General features: G+C 39.6%; 1 protein-coding gene across 1 annotated transcript; it reads left to right on the forward strand.

Annotated features, from left to right (window-relative positions):
• Positions 1–8516: 8516 nt before the first annotated feature.
• On the forward strand, positions 8517–12722 carry LOC134328477 (serine/threonine-protein kinase DCLK1-like). Its single transcript, XM_063009571.1, has 12 exons — positions 8517–8841; positions 9113–9164; positions 9698–9798; positions 9904–10012; positions 10176–10254; positions 10384–10599; positions 10789–10910; positions 11085–11135; positions 11340–11712; positions 11802–11978; positions 12161–12263; positions 12670–12722. The coding sequence occupies exons 1-12, from the start codon at positions 8627–8629 to the stop codon at positions 12683–12685; spliced, it is 1614 nt and encodes a 537-aa protein (XP_062865641.1). The 5' UTR covers positions 8517–8626; the 3' UTR covers positions 12686–12722.
• The last annotated feature ends 5096 nt before the right edge of the window (positions 12723–17818 follow it).

Below are 17818 nucleotides of genomic sequence, written 5' to 3' on the forward strand. Positions count from 1 at the left end.
ATATATATATATATATATATATATATATATATATATATATATATACAGTGTATCACAAAAGTGAGTACACCCCTCACATTTCTGCAGATATTTAAGTATATCTTTTCATGGGACAACACTGACAAAATGACACTTTGACACAATCATAAGTAGTCTGTGTGCAGCTTATATAACAGTGTAAATTTATTCTTCCCTCAAAATAACTCAATATACAGCCATTAATGTCTAAACCACCGGCAACAAAAGTGAGTACACCCCTAAGAGACTACACCCCTAAATGTCCAAATTGAGCACTGCTTGTCATTTTCCCTCCAAAATGTCATGTGATTTGTTAGTGTTACTAGGTCTCAGGTGTGCATAGGGAGCAGGTGTGTTCAATTTAGTAGTACAGCTCTCACACTCTCTCATACTGGTCACTGAAAGTTCCAACATGGCACCTCATGGCAAAGAACTCTCTGAGGATCTTAAAAGACGAATTGTTGCACTACATGAAGATGGCCAAGGCTACAAGAAGATTGCCAACACCCTGAAACTGAGCTGCAGCACAGTGGCCAAGATCATCCAGCGTTTTAAAAGAGCAGGGTCCACTCAGAACAGACCTCGCATTGGTCTTCCAAAGAAGCTGAGTGCACGTGCTCAGCGTCACATCCAACTGCTGTCTTTGAAAGATAGGCGCAGGAGTGCTGTCAGCATTGCTGCAGAGATTGAAAAGGTGGGGGGTCAGCCTGTCAGTGCTCAGACCATACGCCGCACACTACATCAAATTGGTCTGCATGGCTGTCACCCCAGAAGGAAGCCTCTTCTGAAGTCTCTACACAAGAAAGCCCGCAAACAGTTTGCTGAAGACATGTCAACAAAGGACATGGATTACTGGAACCATGTCCTATAGTCTGATGAGACCAAGATTAATTTGTTTGGTTCAGATGGTCTCAAGCATGTGTGACGGCAATCAGGTGAGGAGTACAAAGATAAGTGTGTCATGCCTACAGTCAAGCATGGTGGTGGGAATGCCATGGTCTGGGGCTGCATGAGTGCAGCAGGTGTTGGGGAGTTACATTTCATTGAGGGACACATGAACTCCAATATGTACTGTGAAATACTGAAGCAGAGCATGATCCCCTCCCTCCGGAAACTGGGTCGCAGGGCAGTGTTCCAGCATGATAATGACCCCAAACACACCTCTAAGACGACCACTGCTTTATTGAAGAGGCTGAGGGTAAAGGTGATGGACTGGCCAAGCATGTCTCCAGACCTAAACCCAATAGAACATCTTTGGGGCATCCTCAAGCGGAAGGTGGAGTGCATAATGAAGTCTCGAATATCCGCCAGCTCCGTGATGTCGTCATGGAGGAGTGGAAAAGCATTCCAGTGGCAACCTGTGAAGCTCTGGTAAACTCCATGCCCAGGAGAGTTAAGGCAGTTCTGGGAAATAATGGTGGCCACACAAAATATTGACACTTCAGGAACTTTCACTAAGGGGTGTACTCACTTTTGTTGTCGGTGGTTTAGACATTAATGGCTGTATATTGAGTTATTTTGAGGGAAGAATAAATTTACACTGTTATATAAGCTGCACACAGACTACTTTTCATTGTGTCAAAGTGTCATTTTGTCAGTGTTGTCCCATGAAAAGATATACTTAAATATCTGCAGAAATGTGAGGGGTGTACTCACTTTTGTGATACACTGTATATAATATATATATATACAGTGTATCACAAAAGTGAGTACGTACACCCCTCACATTTCTGCAAATATTTCATTATATCTTTTCATGGGACAACACTATAGACATGAAACTTGGATATAATTTAGAGTAGTCAGTGTACAGCTTGTATAGCAGTGTAGATTTACTGTTTTCTGAAAATAACTCAACACACAGCCATTAATGTCTAAATAGCTGGCAACATAAGTGAGTACACCCCACAGTGAACATGTCCAAATTGTGCCCAAATGTGTCGTTGTCCCTCCCTGGTGTCATGTGTCAAGGTCCCAGGTGTAAATGGGGAGCAGGGCTGTTAAATTTGGTGTTTTGGGTACAATTCTCTCATACTGGCCACAGGATATTCAACATGGCACCTCATGGCAAAGAACTCTCTGAGGATGTGAGAAATAGAATTGTTGCTCTCCACAAAGATGGCCTGGGCTATAAGAAGATTGCTAACACCCTGAAACTGAGCTACAGCATGGTGGCCAAGGTCATACAGCGATTTTCCAGGACAGGTTCCACTCGGAACAGGCTTCACCAGGGTCGACCAAAGAAGTTGAGTCCACGTGTTCGGCGTCATATCCAGAGGTTGGCTTTAAAAAATAGACAAATGAGTGCTGCCAGCATTGCTGCAGAGGTTGAAGACGTGGGAGGTCAGCCTGTCAGTGCTCAGACCATACGCCGCTCACTGCATCAACTCAGTCTGCATGGTCGTCATCCCAGAAGGAAGCTGACGCACAAGAAAGCCAGCAAACAGTTTGCTGAAGACAAGCAGTCCAAGAACATGGATTACTGGAATGCCCTGTGGTCTGACGAGACCAAGATAAACTTGTTTGGCTCAGATGGTGTCCAGCATGTGTAGCGGTGCCCTGGTGAGAAGTACCAAGACAACTGTATCTTGCCTACAGTCAAGCATGGTGGTGGTAGCATCATGGTCTTGGGCTGCATGAGTGTTGCTGGCACTGGGGAACTGCGGTTCATTGAGGGAAACATGAATTCCAACATGTACTGTGACATTCTGAAACAGAGCATGATCCCCTCCCTTCGAAACCTGGATAACGACCCCAAACACAACCTCCAAGATGACAACTGCCTTGCTGAGGAAGCTGAAGGTAAAGGTGATGGACTAAACCCAATTGAGCACCTGTGGCGCATCCTCAAGTGGAAGGTGGAGGAGTTCAAGGTGTCTAACATCCACCAGCTCCGTGATGTCATCATGGAGGAGTGGAAGAGGATTCCAGTAGCAACCTGTGCAGCTCTGGTGAATTCCATGCCCAGGAGGGTTAAGGCAGTGCTGGATAATCATGGTGGTCACACAAAATATTGACACTTTGGGCACAATTTGGACATGTTCACTGTGGGGTGTACTCACTTATGTTGCCAGCTATTTAGACATTAATGGCTGTGTGTTGAGGTATTTTCAGAAGACAGTAAATCTACACTGCTATACAAGTTGTACACTGACTACTCTAACTTATATCCAAGTTTTATTTCTATAGTGTTGTCCCATGAAAAGATATAATGAAATATTTGCAGAAATGTGAGGGGTGTACTCACTTTTGTGATACACTGTATATATAAACAATATAAAGAAGTACAGTTTGTTTGTTTGTTTATTAGGATTTTAACGTTATGTTTTACACTTTGGTTACATTCATGACAGGAACAGTAGTTACTCATTACACAAGATTCATTAGTTCTCAAGGTTATATCAAACACAGTCATGGACAATTTAGTGTCTCCAGTTCACCTCACTTGCATGTCTTTGGACTGTGGGAGGAAACCGGAGCACCCGGATGAAACCTACGCGGACACAGGGAGAACATGCAAACTCCACACAGAAAGGACCCAGACCGCCCCACCTGGGGATCGAACCCAGGACCTTCTTGCTGGATCTTGTGACCTTGGCTGATGATCTACACCGGCTGTTAGATGCTGCAGAGTAGTGTTCATAGTTTTCACTCATGTATGAGAGGTGAATAAGCAAATGTGGCTCAGTGATGGTAGTGGACACTTGAATATCTACAAAAAATACAAGGGACAACCTTTGGGTTATAAAATTATATACGATCAGCCATAACATTAAAACCACCTCCTTCTGCAATTTCCCTCTGGCATCAATAAAGCATTCTGATTCTGATTGTATGTATACTCTTTTTCTATCAGCTCCACTAACCATATAGTTTACTAACCATTTACTGACTTTCCCTATGGGATTAATAAAGTTATCTATCTATAGAAGCACTTTGTAGCTCTACAGTTCCACTGTCGTCCATCAGTTCCTCTGCATACTTTGTTAGCCCCCTTTTACCTTATTCTTCAATGGTCAGGAGTCCCAGGACCACCACAGAGCAGGTATTATTTAGGTGGTGGATCATTCTCAGCACTGCAGTGACACTGACGTGGTGGTGGTGTGCTAGTGTGTGTTGTGCTGGTATGAGTGGATCAGACTCAGCAGCGCTGCTGGAGTTTTCAAATACCATGTCCACTTACTGTCCACTCTTAAATTATACACATACAGTATATATATGATATTAACCTGGCACATAGATACCTGCGACACACCATTTACAGTAGGTGTACTAACATCCCTGACTCACATATCAAACTGGTATACCTTAATATTACTAGACGCAGCCCAATGATGGCCAAGGTGACCCGTTCAATGGGTAAATTAAAGCTTAAATAATTAACATCTTAAGTCATCTGTCAGTTTGCCCTCACAAATAACTTTGAACATGGAGAGAGATCAGCTTTACTATTAATCATAAAATGAAGTAAAGCCTTCACACTAACGATTTAATTCAGTCTTCATCAAATAGCATTTTATTTTAGGTGCAGCAGATCCTGAGGTAATGGTAGTCATGTTGACGAGATCGCTAGCTGCTCCAATTAGGGTTGCCAACTTTCAGAACTGGAAATAAGGAACACCCTGGGCTGGTGGGATGGCGGAAGGCATAGGGTGGAGGGTGAGATGGCGGGTGTTTACCTGAGCAGACATGAGCAGATTTGCTCATATCTAGTTACCGGTCAGCGCTCATAAAGACATTGCATCAGGGTCCAGAAACCGCCGAGCGTCCTCCGGAGTGTGCAACAGGTGCGTTTCCCCGTTTTGAATCACTTTGAGGACCGCTGGATATAGGAGAAAAGACTGAACACCTGCTTCTCTCATTGCTTTTCTCACCGCGCTGAAAGCACTGTGTTTCTTGGCCGTGGTTGGAGAGAAATCGGGGAAGAAACTCAGATTCGAGCTGTTCCATGTCAGCTGGCCGGAGCGATGGCACTCTTTGAGGATGAGATCCCGATCCTTGCAGCGTAGCAACTTGAAAATGAAAGCGCGAGGTCTGCCGTAATCCGCCGATGCTCTGGAATGAACGCGATGAGCTTGCTCTACTTCCAGCTCTTGGTTAACCAGCGCCGGTAGCCAAATCGAGAGCTGCCTTTTGATGAAGCCGATCGGGTCATCTTTTTCAGCACCCTCCGGTATACCGACAATGCGCAAGTTGTTATGCCTGCTCCGGTCTTGCATGTCGACCACTTTCTGTTCTAGGGCCTCCAAACGAGACGAATGCTCTAAAAGAAGTTTCTTCTGTTCTCTTTGCTCACCTGTAAGGTAGTCGAGCTTCGAACACATGTTCTGGATCGTAGACATGTGTGTTGCGAATTCCCCCCTAAAGTTCAGCTAATATCGTTTGCTCTAAACGAGCGAGAGGATCCGCCATGTTGGTCTGAGGCAGCTGAGAGTCCGACTTCACCTTTTTCTTTACCGGAGACGCATTTGGGGTAAGGTCCAACTTTTTTCTACTCGTGGACATCAGTAACAGAATTATCATCCGTCAGTAAAAATAATACAGGACCAAACTCTCAAAAAAGGGATGGAATGGGGGTGTCGTGTTGGGAGCTCTAACCGACCGCTGCCGAATCCATGTACGGCGTCACGTGACTCCCCAGATTAAAAATTTCTTGTGTATTTGTTGTAGGTCTTTGTATTTATTATACTGTTTTTATTTTATCTGCACTTGTGTATATCATATTATTTTGCACTAATGTGTTCTGTGTTTTAACAGCATATTGGAAGGGTATATACAGTCAAGCTGGAAAGTCTGCACACCCCTTTTACCTTCTCCATGTTTAATTATGTTACAGACTCATTCTATAATAGAATTTTTGCGTCAGACATTGACACACAATCGCCAATAAATACAAAGTGAAAACAGGGTTTAGATAATATGCAATTTTATTTTACAGACATAAATCATTTATTTAGCGGTTACGTATCTGTACACACCCTTAGCTTAAAGCTTGGATGATGCACGCTTGGCAGCAATTACATTTTCATTTACATTTACATTACATTTTCAGCATTTAACAGACGCCTTTATCCAAAGCGACTCATATTACAGTTACAGTATACAGTCTGAGCAACTGAGGGTTAAGGGCCTTGCTCAAGGGTCCAACAGCAGCAACCTGGTAGTGGTGGGGCTTGAACCAGTGACCTTCTGATTACTAGTCCAGTACCTTAACCACTAGGCTACGACTTGCAATTACAGCTTCAGTGCATCTTGGGAAAGAAGCTACGAGCTTGGCACACTTGTTTCTGGACATTTTTGCCCATTCCTCTTGGCATATCCTTGCAAACTCCATCAGGTTGGATGGGGAGCATTTGTACACAGCCATTTTCATCTCCTTCCACAGATGCTCCACTGGATTTAGGTGTGGACTCAAGATCATTCACAGACTTTCTCTAAAGCCACTCCTTTGTTCTTTTGGGGTGTGTGCTTCGGGTCATTGTCAAGAGGACAAGCCTAAACTGAACACCAGTGATCTCTAATCCCTCAGATAAAACTGTATCTACAATCATTATTTATCAGTAGCTGATATAACCACCTGGGTGAGGGATTATACTGGTAAACCTTTGTAAAGCACTACAATACGGAGTTACATGCACAAATGCAATTTAAAACTTTACTGTGTAAAAGAAGCCTTATGTCAGTGGTGTCCAAACTTTTTTCTAGGAGGGCCAGATTTGATCATGTGAAAGTACCCGGGAGACAACAGTCCCTGATGACATTATTTAAAATAATAAAATATGCATATAAATACGCTGTTATTTAATCATTTCACACAGCGAATAACAACTAAATGTACGCATTCAGGTGAACAAATCAGAACATACAGAAAAAGCTATCTGAATTTCTAACTGAACTTTAAAACTTTCAGAAACTCTGTAAAATAAGACGGGGTACATTTACAAAAATAAAACTTAACGTGGCTTTATGTACTAAAAGGACGAGACAGGAACTCTGAGTTTCTCTAAATTATTACTGGGCATAATTCTCTCCACCACTCAAATTCTTAGGTCGTTGTTTTAGCACAATACGTCACGTTACATTTTGTTCCCGTTACAACCTGTGTCGCTTTTATCACCTCAACGAGTCTCATTCACGGTTTTGTCACTTCTCATGAATGCGTACTTACAGTGCTGCTGCCACCAATTAGTAAAAAGGAGAATTGCATCTTTTGCATCTTTTTTCTATTTAATTGTGCTAGCGGGCCACAACTAATGCAACTTAAGACAGAAGACGCGGGTCATATAAAATCCGACCTCGGGTCATGATTGTCCTGCGGGCCGGACTTTGGACATGCCTGTCTTTTGTTAGCCATGTCCAAAAGTGGTGTCAGGTTCTCTGTGCTCAGCAGTATCTGGGATGGACCATCACACAGTGGAAACGTTTATTGTGGTCAGACAAATCAGTATTTCAGATCTTTTTGGAAGAAATGAAGTAGATCTGGTTAAACATGTTAGTGCTTGTTTATTTTGGGTTTATATTGTTGGGTTTGGGTTTATATAATTTACATGAAAGTTTAAATGAACTGTGTTAGTGGATCCACCTAGTGACACAAAACCAAACCTACACCCACATCACCAGTTTCATACAAAAGCATCAACTGTGTTATTCATAGTAATAAAATAATGAATAATAAAGTTTATACACAATTTAAACACAAAATGGTCGTACTGATAATTATTAATGATTTAAAACACTATTTTAAATAACTATATTAGTCTTTTATTAACTATTAAAATACTAAAGTTTAATTACTGAGTAAATAATGACTTCACACAAAAGCATATCAATTTTACATGACAAAAAATATTGCCATTACAAAAAAAAAATAAAAAAAATAAAAAACAGTCCTAAAGCTTATTAATTATTAATATAAAGATTATTAAAACAGAAAGATAACACATTAATGTAATAAATACCTAATCTATTGTGCAACATGTTCTTTACTGCTCTATAGAGGCTTTATTAAAGTATAAACGCAGTTTATTATTCATGATATTTTTAAGTCCTATTTTGTGGAAGACGTGTGTGTGTGTGTGTGTGTTTAATGATACTGAGTGTACAATACACACACAGTAATCACATGTAATATGTAAGTGTGTGTGTGTGTGTGTTTAATGATACTGAGTGTACAATACACACACAGTAATCACATGTAATATGTAATTGTGTGTGTGTGTGAGTGTGTGTGTGTTTAATGATACTGAGTGTACAATACACACACAGTAACCACATGTAATATGTAATTGTGTGTGTGTTTAATGATACTGAGTGTACAATACACACACAGTAACCACATGTAATATGTAATTGTGTGTGTGTTTAATGATACTGATTGTACAATACACACACAGTAACCACATGTAATATGTAATTGTGTGTGTGTGTGTGTGTGTGTTTGTGTGTGTGTGTGTGTGTGTAATCGGCTGTAAATGGAGTTGAAGTAGTTTCAGCTCCACTGTAGAACTGGGTGACGTCACAGTCGCTGTTCTGAGCTCCTCTATTAAATCCTGATGGAATAAAAGTTCGGGTTTGGTGAAGCTGCTCTGTTTTCACCTCTTCACTCATCATGGCTGAGAAACAGAAGAGACGTGAGAACCAACGTGCTTCTTTAATGCAGAGATTCTTTTGTTGGCCGGTTTGTCTGACCCGTCCTCGGACGTCTTCTCAGGACGACCTGAATGAGGACAGCAGACAGAAATACGATGTGGACAGAGAGAACAGGATCGTTATGGAGGGATTTCTGTTCAAGAGGGCCAGCAATGTGTTTAAGACATGGAACAGGTTTGTAGAAAGCTCAAGTGGATTCGAAACGTTTTATTTTAATTAAATATCAGTATTTTTTATTCACTTATTCACTTAATTAACTGATCAAAATAAATAAATCCTCAGATAAAATATTATATTAGATAAAAAGTGATACACAAAACTTGTTGACATGAAATAAAGCACTGAACAAACCCTGATGTACTGAACAGTTTCATTCCTGCAGTAATATTGTCAGTAATATTCAGTAGCTGCAGCTGTTTCTGTGTTTCTGTGTTTTTCTCTGCAGGCGCTGGTTTATGATTAAGGACAATCAGCTCATTTACAAGAGCAAGTCTAAGGTGAGTCACATGACCTTTTCCAACCTGATTTCATTTTCCTTGGTCAGGGTCTCGGGGGTCTGGTTACACTGGGAAACACTGGACACAAGGCAGGAATCACCTGAACAAAGTGCCAATCATCACAGGGGCTTCAGCCACCAATCCTGAGACGTGGCCCATGACGTCTGTGTCGATGTCTGGCTGGTCAATAGCACTGCTGGGATTTAAATCAGTTAGGGGTCACCACAGCAGATCATTCGTCTCAATCTTGTCCTGTCCTAAACACACTACTCTGTCCCTGCTCATGCAGAGCACCACTCACTCACCCATTTAATTACCCACGTACACACAGAGGCATTTCAGGGTAGCCACTCCACCTTCTGCATGTTTTGTGGTTGTGTAAGGTAACCAAAGTACCTGGAGGAACCTCATATAGACACAAGAACACTTTACATTCAGTAAAACTAAACATTATACAGCATGAACTGTTAAAATGTGCTTTTAGGATCATCTGTTATTTTTGGTGTAAACTTTGTTTGTTCGTTTGTAACCAGTGTGAGGCGACTGTGCTGATAGAAGATGTGAGATTGTGTACGATTGAACACTGTGAGAACATCAGACACAGCTTTCACTTCCAGCTGGTTTCACCCACTAAGTGAGTGCTGTTCAATAATAATACTCATTTATATATATTACATTTGTAAACACCTTTCTCACACAAAATACATAAATCGTTTAATTAAAATGTGTGTGTGTGAAGGAGGTGTTTTTTGAAAGCTGATTCGGAGGAGATTGGACAGGCTTGGATGAAAGTAATACAGAACATCATTACCAAGCCTGATGATGCTGACAGATCAGACAGCTCGGAGGTAACACCTTCTAAGAATCATTGAGACGTGTATATATCTAATGATGTAATAATACAGCAACAAAAAGTCTCTCATTTAAAAACATTAAGTGTGAATTGTGATGTTGTTCCCTGTATGATATTTTATCTGCATCTGTGTAACACCAGTATGATCTGTTTGATAGACACTAGACAGGAAGTCGTCATCATCATCTGCAGTTAGTTCAGAATCAGATCAGCACCAAAAAGCATCTGAAGCTTCAGGTAATATTGAGATTACAGCTGAATCAAACCTTACCTGCAGACTTTAGCTTCAAAATAGCTGAACTGTTTCTGTTTGACTGTTTCTGTTTCACCTTCTTCCCTCGACACCTACCTACCTTTGACCTTTAGCCTCTGTAGCTGAGATCAGCCTTGGTGAAGTGATCTTTGAATGTGCTGCTGAGTTGAATGACTCTGATTCCTCTGTTGAGAGCGGTGGTAAGTATAGTACATACAGCTCTTCAGGGGTTTGTTCTGTAGGTGCACAAGAAGAAATCCTGGGGGATGAAGAAAGCCCAGAGGATCCAACCACCAGCGTTCATTTCTTCAACATCCTGAACCATAAAGGTCAGTTTAATCTCCACTAATTCCTGTAATAATATATTGTTGTACATCTGTTACCTGCTACATCAACCAATAGAGATTATATTACACCTGCAGAAATACAGAATACAGCCAAACACCACTGACAGCCTTTATATAACAGATATTTAGTACTGCTGATATGCTGTACATTTTCTATGTGAATTTGACTTAAATGGAATAAAAAAATCACTTTTACAGAGAGTTTTGATTGTTGCTACACTGTGGGAGAGCTGCTGGGAGAAGGAGGCTGTGGTGCGGTTTATGCTGGTGTTTGTAATGCAGATGGGAAACAGGTGAACAACACATAAACACAAGACAGGAAGTGTAGAGCATTACACATTAATAAGATACAATCAGAAGGAGAAATGTTCTATTTGGATGATGAGATTCTTTAACTAAACCCTAATGTTTATTATTATTACTTCTGTACAACTAAATCCACTAATTGTGTTTGTATTTGTGAACAGGTTGCTGTGAAATATGTGCTGAAGGACCCCCGCGACAGATTCATCACTATTGTAAGTTCATCTTTTTCTTTTACTAATAAAGTATCACAAAGACTCAACAAGGTTTAAACAAGATAAAAACCTTCATAGACCAGATCTAGACCAAAACTGTTGGTTCACTTACTGCCTTAGACCAGCCCAGATCTTTACTAACAGACCTGCTCATCATAGTTTAGACCTACTACTGATTCCAAACCTTGTCTGTTGTTCTATTAGCCTGAAGAGACGTACCCACTTCCTGCGGAGGTGGCGTTAATGAAGATGGTATCCAAGCCACCTCACTGTAATTCTGTGCTGAAACTACTGGATTGGTTTGACACGCCCGAGCACTACATCCTAATCCTGGAGCGACCCATCCCCTGTATGGACCTCTTTGACTTCATTCAGCAATTCCCAATGAATGAAGCTGTGGCTCAGCTCATCATGTGGCAGGTGGTTCTGGCTGCAATTCACTGCCATGATTGTGGAGTTTTTCACCGGGATATCAAGCCAGAAAATCTTCTGGTGAACACCGAGACACTGGAGGTCAAGCTGATCGACTTTGGCTGTGGGGACTTACACAAGGAAACAGCGTACACCTCATTTTCAGGTAAGTTCACCTCAGAAGTACTTAGTTACAGAATGAAATGGATTTGAGTGGAGAAGTATTTCTCTAAAGCATTTCTCCCTTTCACTCAGGCACTAAGTCATACGCTCCACCTGAGTGGATAATTGAGAAGGAAATGTATGGCTGCCCTGCTACTGTGTGGAGTCTGGGCGTACTCCTGCACACCATAGTTTGTGGAGCGATGCCGTTCGGGGATGAAGTGGAGATTGTTGATGGGGGCCTGGACTTTTTACCTGAACTTTCTGATAGTAAGAAAATGGAAGCAGCTCACATTAAGATCTAGAAACACACAGTCTGTAAAACCTGCATGAAAACATGATTTAAAAAGTTTGATCAAGTTTATATTGTCATTACAATGATAGAAAGTGTAAATAAGAAATTTAGTTTTAAATACAACAACATTTTAATCTCATTTTATCACTGCACACAGCATGCTACCATCTGATAAGTAGGTGTCTGGAGAAACAGCCTGAAAAACGTCTCAGCCTTAAAGAAATCCTTCAGCATGAGTGGTTTACAGAGAACAGTATGAGGTTAGGGTTAGTAAGAATGAAACAGACTTAATAAGTTAGAACTAAAAGATCTTGTGATATTTTACATTTACATTTTCAGCATTTAGCAGACGCTTTTATCCAAAGCGACTTACACAGTGAGTGGAACACAATGAGCAATTGAGGGTTAAGGGCCTTGCTCAAGGACCCAACAGTGGCAACTTGGTGGTGGCGGGGCTTGAACCGGCAACCTTCTGTTTACTAGTCCAGTACCTTAACCACTGAGCTATCACTGGCCCCTATGATATGGTCTAGATCACAGAGAATGCTAACAAAGATTGTAATGCTAATATAATTAGGATAAGTAGAAGTAATAACATGAAACTATTAAAATATTGATTGTATTTTGTGTTTCTGTAATGTAATTTCTTGTGTGTTTATTCTACAGGCATCTGCGTGGATGAAGATTATAGTAAGAAGACTGTGTGTGTGTGAAAGACCTTAAATAAAAATAAAGGTTCTTGTGTAAATAACACCTGGTTTCATTGTAGTTTCATGTAACAATCACTGTGAATGTGAAGAAGATTCCTCAAGTTCTCAGAGACAAAATGATTAACAGAACACATGAACTGAAAGAGCTACAGAGCCACGACACACATATTTTGTTAGTTCAGCTAGTTTATAATTGATCAAATATCTGTTAGTGTGAGAATTTATAAGTAAAAAGTTTATGGAACCACAGATTGTTTCCAGACCTCTGCACCACACACTAGATTTTAAACAATCACTTAAAATAGATTTAGGTCGAACCAAAAACAGCAAAAACACAGATAATAAACAATTAACTACACAATCTCACTCAGCTCATTCTCCAATGGTTACCAGACCCACTGCAACCCTGACCAAGATAAAGCTTTGGTAAAACAGACTATGAATGAATGAATACAGAATAGTTCCACAATTATGTGACACCTAAGACCACCATCATCGTGCCTTTGTTAAAGAAGTGGTCAGTGTCCTGCCTCAACCACTATCGTCCTGTAGCTCTCACACCTCTTGTCATGAAGTGCTTTGAGAAACTCGTCATTAAGCATGTTAAGACCCCGCTGTCCCCCTCAATGGACCCACTGCAGTTCACGTATCATACCAACCGCTCAACAGATGATGCCATAGCACCACACCTCATCTGGCTCTTACACATGTGGACAGAAATGACACATCTGTATGTTAGGATGCTGTTTAACTTCAGCTCAGCATTCAACACCATCATTCCTCAGCATCTGATTGGACAGCTGAGCTCACTGGGCCTGAACACCTCTCTCTGCAACTGCACACTCATACACAAACACACACACACACTGCAAACACACAATAGACACACGTATACATAGACATGCACACTCACAAACTCACATATACACACGCTCACACACATACACACGCTCACACACATACATACATAGACATGCTCACACACGTATACATAGACATGCACACCCACCAACTCACATGCACACACACATACACACGCTCACACACATACATACATAGACATGCTCACACACGTATACATAGACATGCACACCAACAAACTCACATGCACACACACTCATATATACATCCACACTTAGATTCTGACACACAATTACGCTTACACAAATACACATGTGTTTTACCCCTGATGTTTTCTCAGTTAGAACTTTTACTGGAATGAATGAACAAATACATAAACCATTTACTGACATCTTAGCTACAGTACTCAAACATTTTAGCTACAATACTCAATGTCAGATGCAAAAGTATATTTGTTACACTTATATAACAAAGAAACAAAAAAATACAATACCCTTTTAAAGGATGTCTATTATACATGTCTATTATACATAGCACTCATATAATATACAATAGACTACATGTCTATTATAATGTTCCAAAATCATAACATCATATATATAATAATATACAACTCATGAACAATGTTTTCCTGAGATATTTCTCACTTCCAACACTGGTAAGAAATGTGAAACTAAAACTGAGTTAACTCTCATTAAACTGACATGACTTACTACAGGTCAATGTACAAACAATGTGCAAATACATTTATTAACATGCACATGTGGATTCACAAAATGGTGACTGCATTACAATTAGCCATGAGTTTAATGCAACTAACGAGCTGGGGCTTCACACTCACACACTCACACACACACACACACACACACACACACACACCCACGCGCACACACACGAGATCCCCACACAACACACACACTCGCACTCACAAACTCCCATGCATGCGTGCATACATACACACACACTTAGACTGTGACACGTAACTCGCACACTCGCACACTTTGGTAATGGTGATGGTGAACGCTGGCGCATTTGGCTGCCGCTGCCGTTGCTGTATTTTGTCATGTTTTGCTGTGTTTTGTTGTATTTTTGTCATATTTTGCTGTGTTTTGTTGTATTTTTGTCATTTTCTTTTGCTTTCGTCTTTTTGTGTTTGTCGCCGCTCCTGTTGCTCTGTTTCTTTTTTGTCGGATGGTCTCAGCGTCTGTTGGGTACTGGATGGCTGGCGTGTGCTGGATAATTTTGAAAGATGCGGACGCATCCCCCGGGCCACCTTCGGCTTTGTGCTTGCATCGGGATGTCGCGTTCCTCCCTCGTGGGATCTCGTGGGAGTTTCGGGTTTGATGGCACTGGTGATGTGCTGGCTGGCCTGGCTGGGTTGGCTATCATGAAACTCCGCTTTGGATTACTTAACATCCGTTCGCTATTCGGCAAGGGTCCTCTGGTTTATGATATCCTGAAAGATCATGGACTTCCTTTGCCTGACGGAGACATCGCAACAACCTGCTGATTTCTCCCAGCTGAATCAGTGCACTTCACCTGAGATTGTTTACATCTAAGAAGCTCGTGTCACAGGATGAGGAGGCGGTACCGTGATTCTCTTTAGAGAGAAATGTAGGATTCCACAGCATCTGTTCCTGCTTACTCTTCGTTTAAATCAACTATTGATTTCCTCTCCACCTTTAAATCACACCTAAAGACTCACTTATTCAAACTAGCCTACAAGTAATTTACTTGATTGTTCAATATCCTATAAATAAAATGCATTATAATTATAATTATTAACTTTTTAAGATCTGCAGATTCTGTAGATTCTTAAAAAAAATTTATAATGTTGAATGAATTATTTTTTTATTTATTCATTTATCTATTTTATTTTATTTTATTTATTTATTATTATTATTGTTAAATTTATTTTATCTTGTGTTTTATTATGTAGATGTGTGTGTATATTTTGTCATGCAATGTTTTTGTAAAGCACTTTGTAATTCTTATCTGTGAAAAGTGCTATATAAATAAATTTTACTTACTTACACACACACACGCGCACGCACACGCACTTAATACTGTATTGTACCACTGTGCCGGTATTACTTGCACAATATTGCAATTTGCAAAGTTTGTGCATGTTTAGAAACTTGAAAAAAAATATTCATATGGTAAAGTGTGTTATGTAAATACTATTATTAAAAGCTTTGTAATGTGCTAATGCCCGTTTCGCTTCCATTCTACACTGGAGAGTTCCGTGGAATCGGTTCGTTGAATTGAACAAGGCAAGGAATCGACTCTTCATTGTTTTAGCGTGGAATCGGTACACTGACTCTGATCGACTCCTAGAATCAAATCAATTATTATTATTAGTTGTTATGAGTTTTATTTATTATTTTAGGAACTTTTTAAATGTAATGAAATATCTAAAACGAAATAAGACACGTTTCTGATTTCATGAAATGATTCGGTGATGAGCACGTGACCCGTTCTCAGGTTGTTAAAGGCAGAGCCCTTAGTAACCGGCTTCAGTTCAGTAGTGTTTCCGCCTCTCTGTGAGACAGACGTGTTTGTGAGTGCTCCACAAGTTTCTCTTTTAACAGCTTATCAACAGTACAAAAACCACATGGACCTTGGCAAATTTCTGCCTAAAATAACTGAGGGAAGTCTCAGGAAGGTGGCGTGCGCTAATTATTCATTAATTAATTAATAATCACAATATTTCATAATGCTATGGTTGCAAAATGAAAGCCAACCGTAAACAGCAGAACCGCGACCCAGATCAATCACATAGCAGCAGAAAATCATAACCACTTATCTACTTACCTGATCTATATCCATGTGTTGTTCCATTAGGGATATAATCCACTTTATATAAGACCATCTTGTCTGTGTTCAGAATATATAAATCCAGACCCAACTGTTTTATCCACCTAACTAATGAAAACTAGATTTATTCTCACGACTTTTTCGGTAAAAAGCTTAAATTGTTGATTCGTTCACTAAAGTGTCATTTATACAACAACCAATGAAGAAAAAGATTGAAATTCCGCCTAGAATCTGAATTCTAAAGCTCTGATTGGTTCATACATTTGAATCTCTTCACCAAATGAACCGATTCATGGAGTTGTTTATGCACAACATCATAATGAAACGGAGTGAGTCTTTTCTGACTCGTTAACTCAGTGAACAGTTTCAAAAATGCTCAGCAGCAGGATCATACAGTCTAGGTTTGATGTCAATTTTTTTTAAATAGTTTTCTTTGTTTTTTTTTTGTTTTGTTTTTTACTCAGTAACGGATGTTATTTAAAATGTAGCGAATTACAATTCTTAATACAAAACATACTTAAGTAAAAGTAAAATTACAGGTTGTAAAATCTACTTTAAAAAGTACAAGTACACAAAAAAACTACTCAATTACAGTAACGCGAGTAAATGTAATTCGTTACTTTCCACCTCTAGTAATATGTAATATTATATGTATTATATGTAATATGTAATATTATATTACAGAATATATACATATATAATCTGTAATATTTAAACTTTTATTGTTTCACACTAAGGTGTTTTACATGGATTTGTTCAACTTTCAACTTTTAGCAAGTTTAAAAGTATTAAAGTTTAGTTTACTGGAGAGCAGAAAATTGCAAAAGTTTGTGTTTTATTTTCCCACAGTTGGCTGGATAAAGCATCGATCTATCTGAAGACACTGATGTAGCAGAACGCTGCTAAAGGACTATTCCATGAATTATTCTTTATTCTTTATTTTTCTCTCTTTATCTGTATATTTCATGCTGAGGCCTTCATGCATTTAAAGGACCCCTCCTGCCTAGGGTCTGCTTTATCTCAGATCTATCCAATTTGGAAAAGAACTAAGCTAAGTGAATTCTAGCAAAGACAATACAACATGTTGTAATGTTTATGAATAAAATCCTCAGACAGACTGTCTATGTAAGTCTACCAGTTATGTATCATTTCTATTTTAATACTGTGTTGGAGATATAGTGTTAAGAATGATGTTATACCAATATTCTGAACACAAAGCTAAAGAACATTTGTACTGCATGTTTAAATCACACATGTATTGATTTCTGTGTATTAGAGCAGTTTAATCTATATAATCAGTATTTAGATTTTGTTCTGTTATTATGTTAGTGATATTAACTTTTACAATCTATACACTTTTACAATCAGATACGTTTTTTTTGTGAGCCAACTTAAAATGTTATTGTCAAAACTAGGGTTAGCACTGT

Source organism: Trichomycterus rosablanca, chromosome 15, assembly GCF_030014385.1.
Source record: "Trichomycterus rosablanca isolate fTriRos1 chromosome 15, fTriRos1.hap1, whole genome shotgun sequence".
Lineage (NCBI taxonomy): Eukaryota > Metazoa > Chordata > Actinopteri > Siluriformes > Trichomycteridae > Trichomycterus > Trichomycterus rosablanca.

Excerpts from the sequence above, each read along its gene's own strand:
- LOC134328477 (XM_063009571.1), top strand. The coding sequence starts at position 8,627 with ATGGCTGAGAAACAGAAGAGACGTGAGAACCAACGTGCTTCTTTAATG. Across the intron at positions 10,255-10,383 it reads AAAAGCATCTGAAGCTTCAG|CCTCTGTAGCTGAGATCAGC; the intron begins GTAATATTGAGA and ends TTTGACCTTTAG. Across the intron at positions 11,713-11,801 it reads AGCGTACACCTCATTTTCAG|GCACTAAGTCATACGCTCCA; the intron begins GTAAGTTCACCT and ends CCTTTCACTCAG.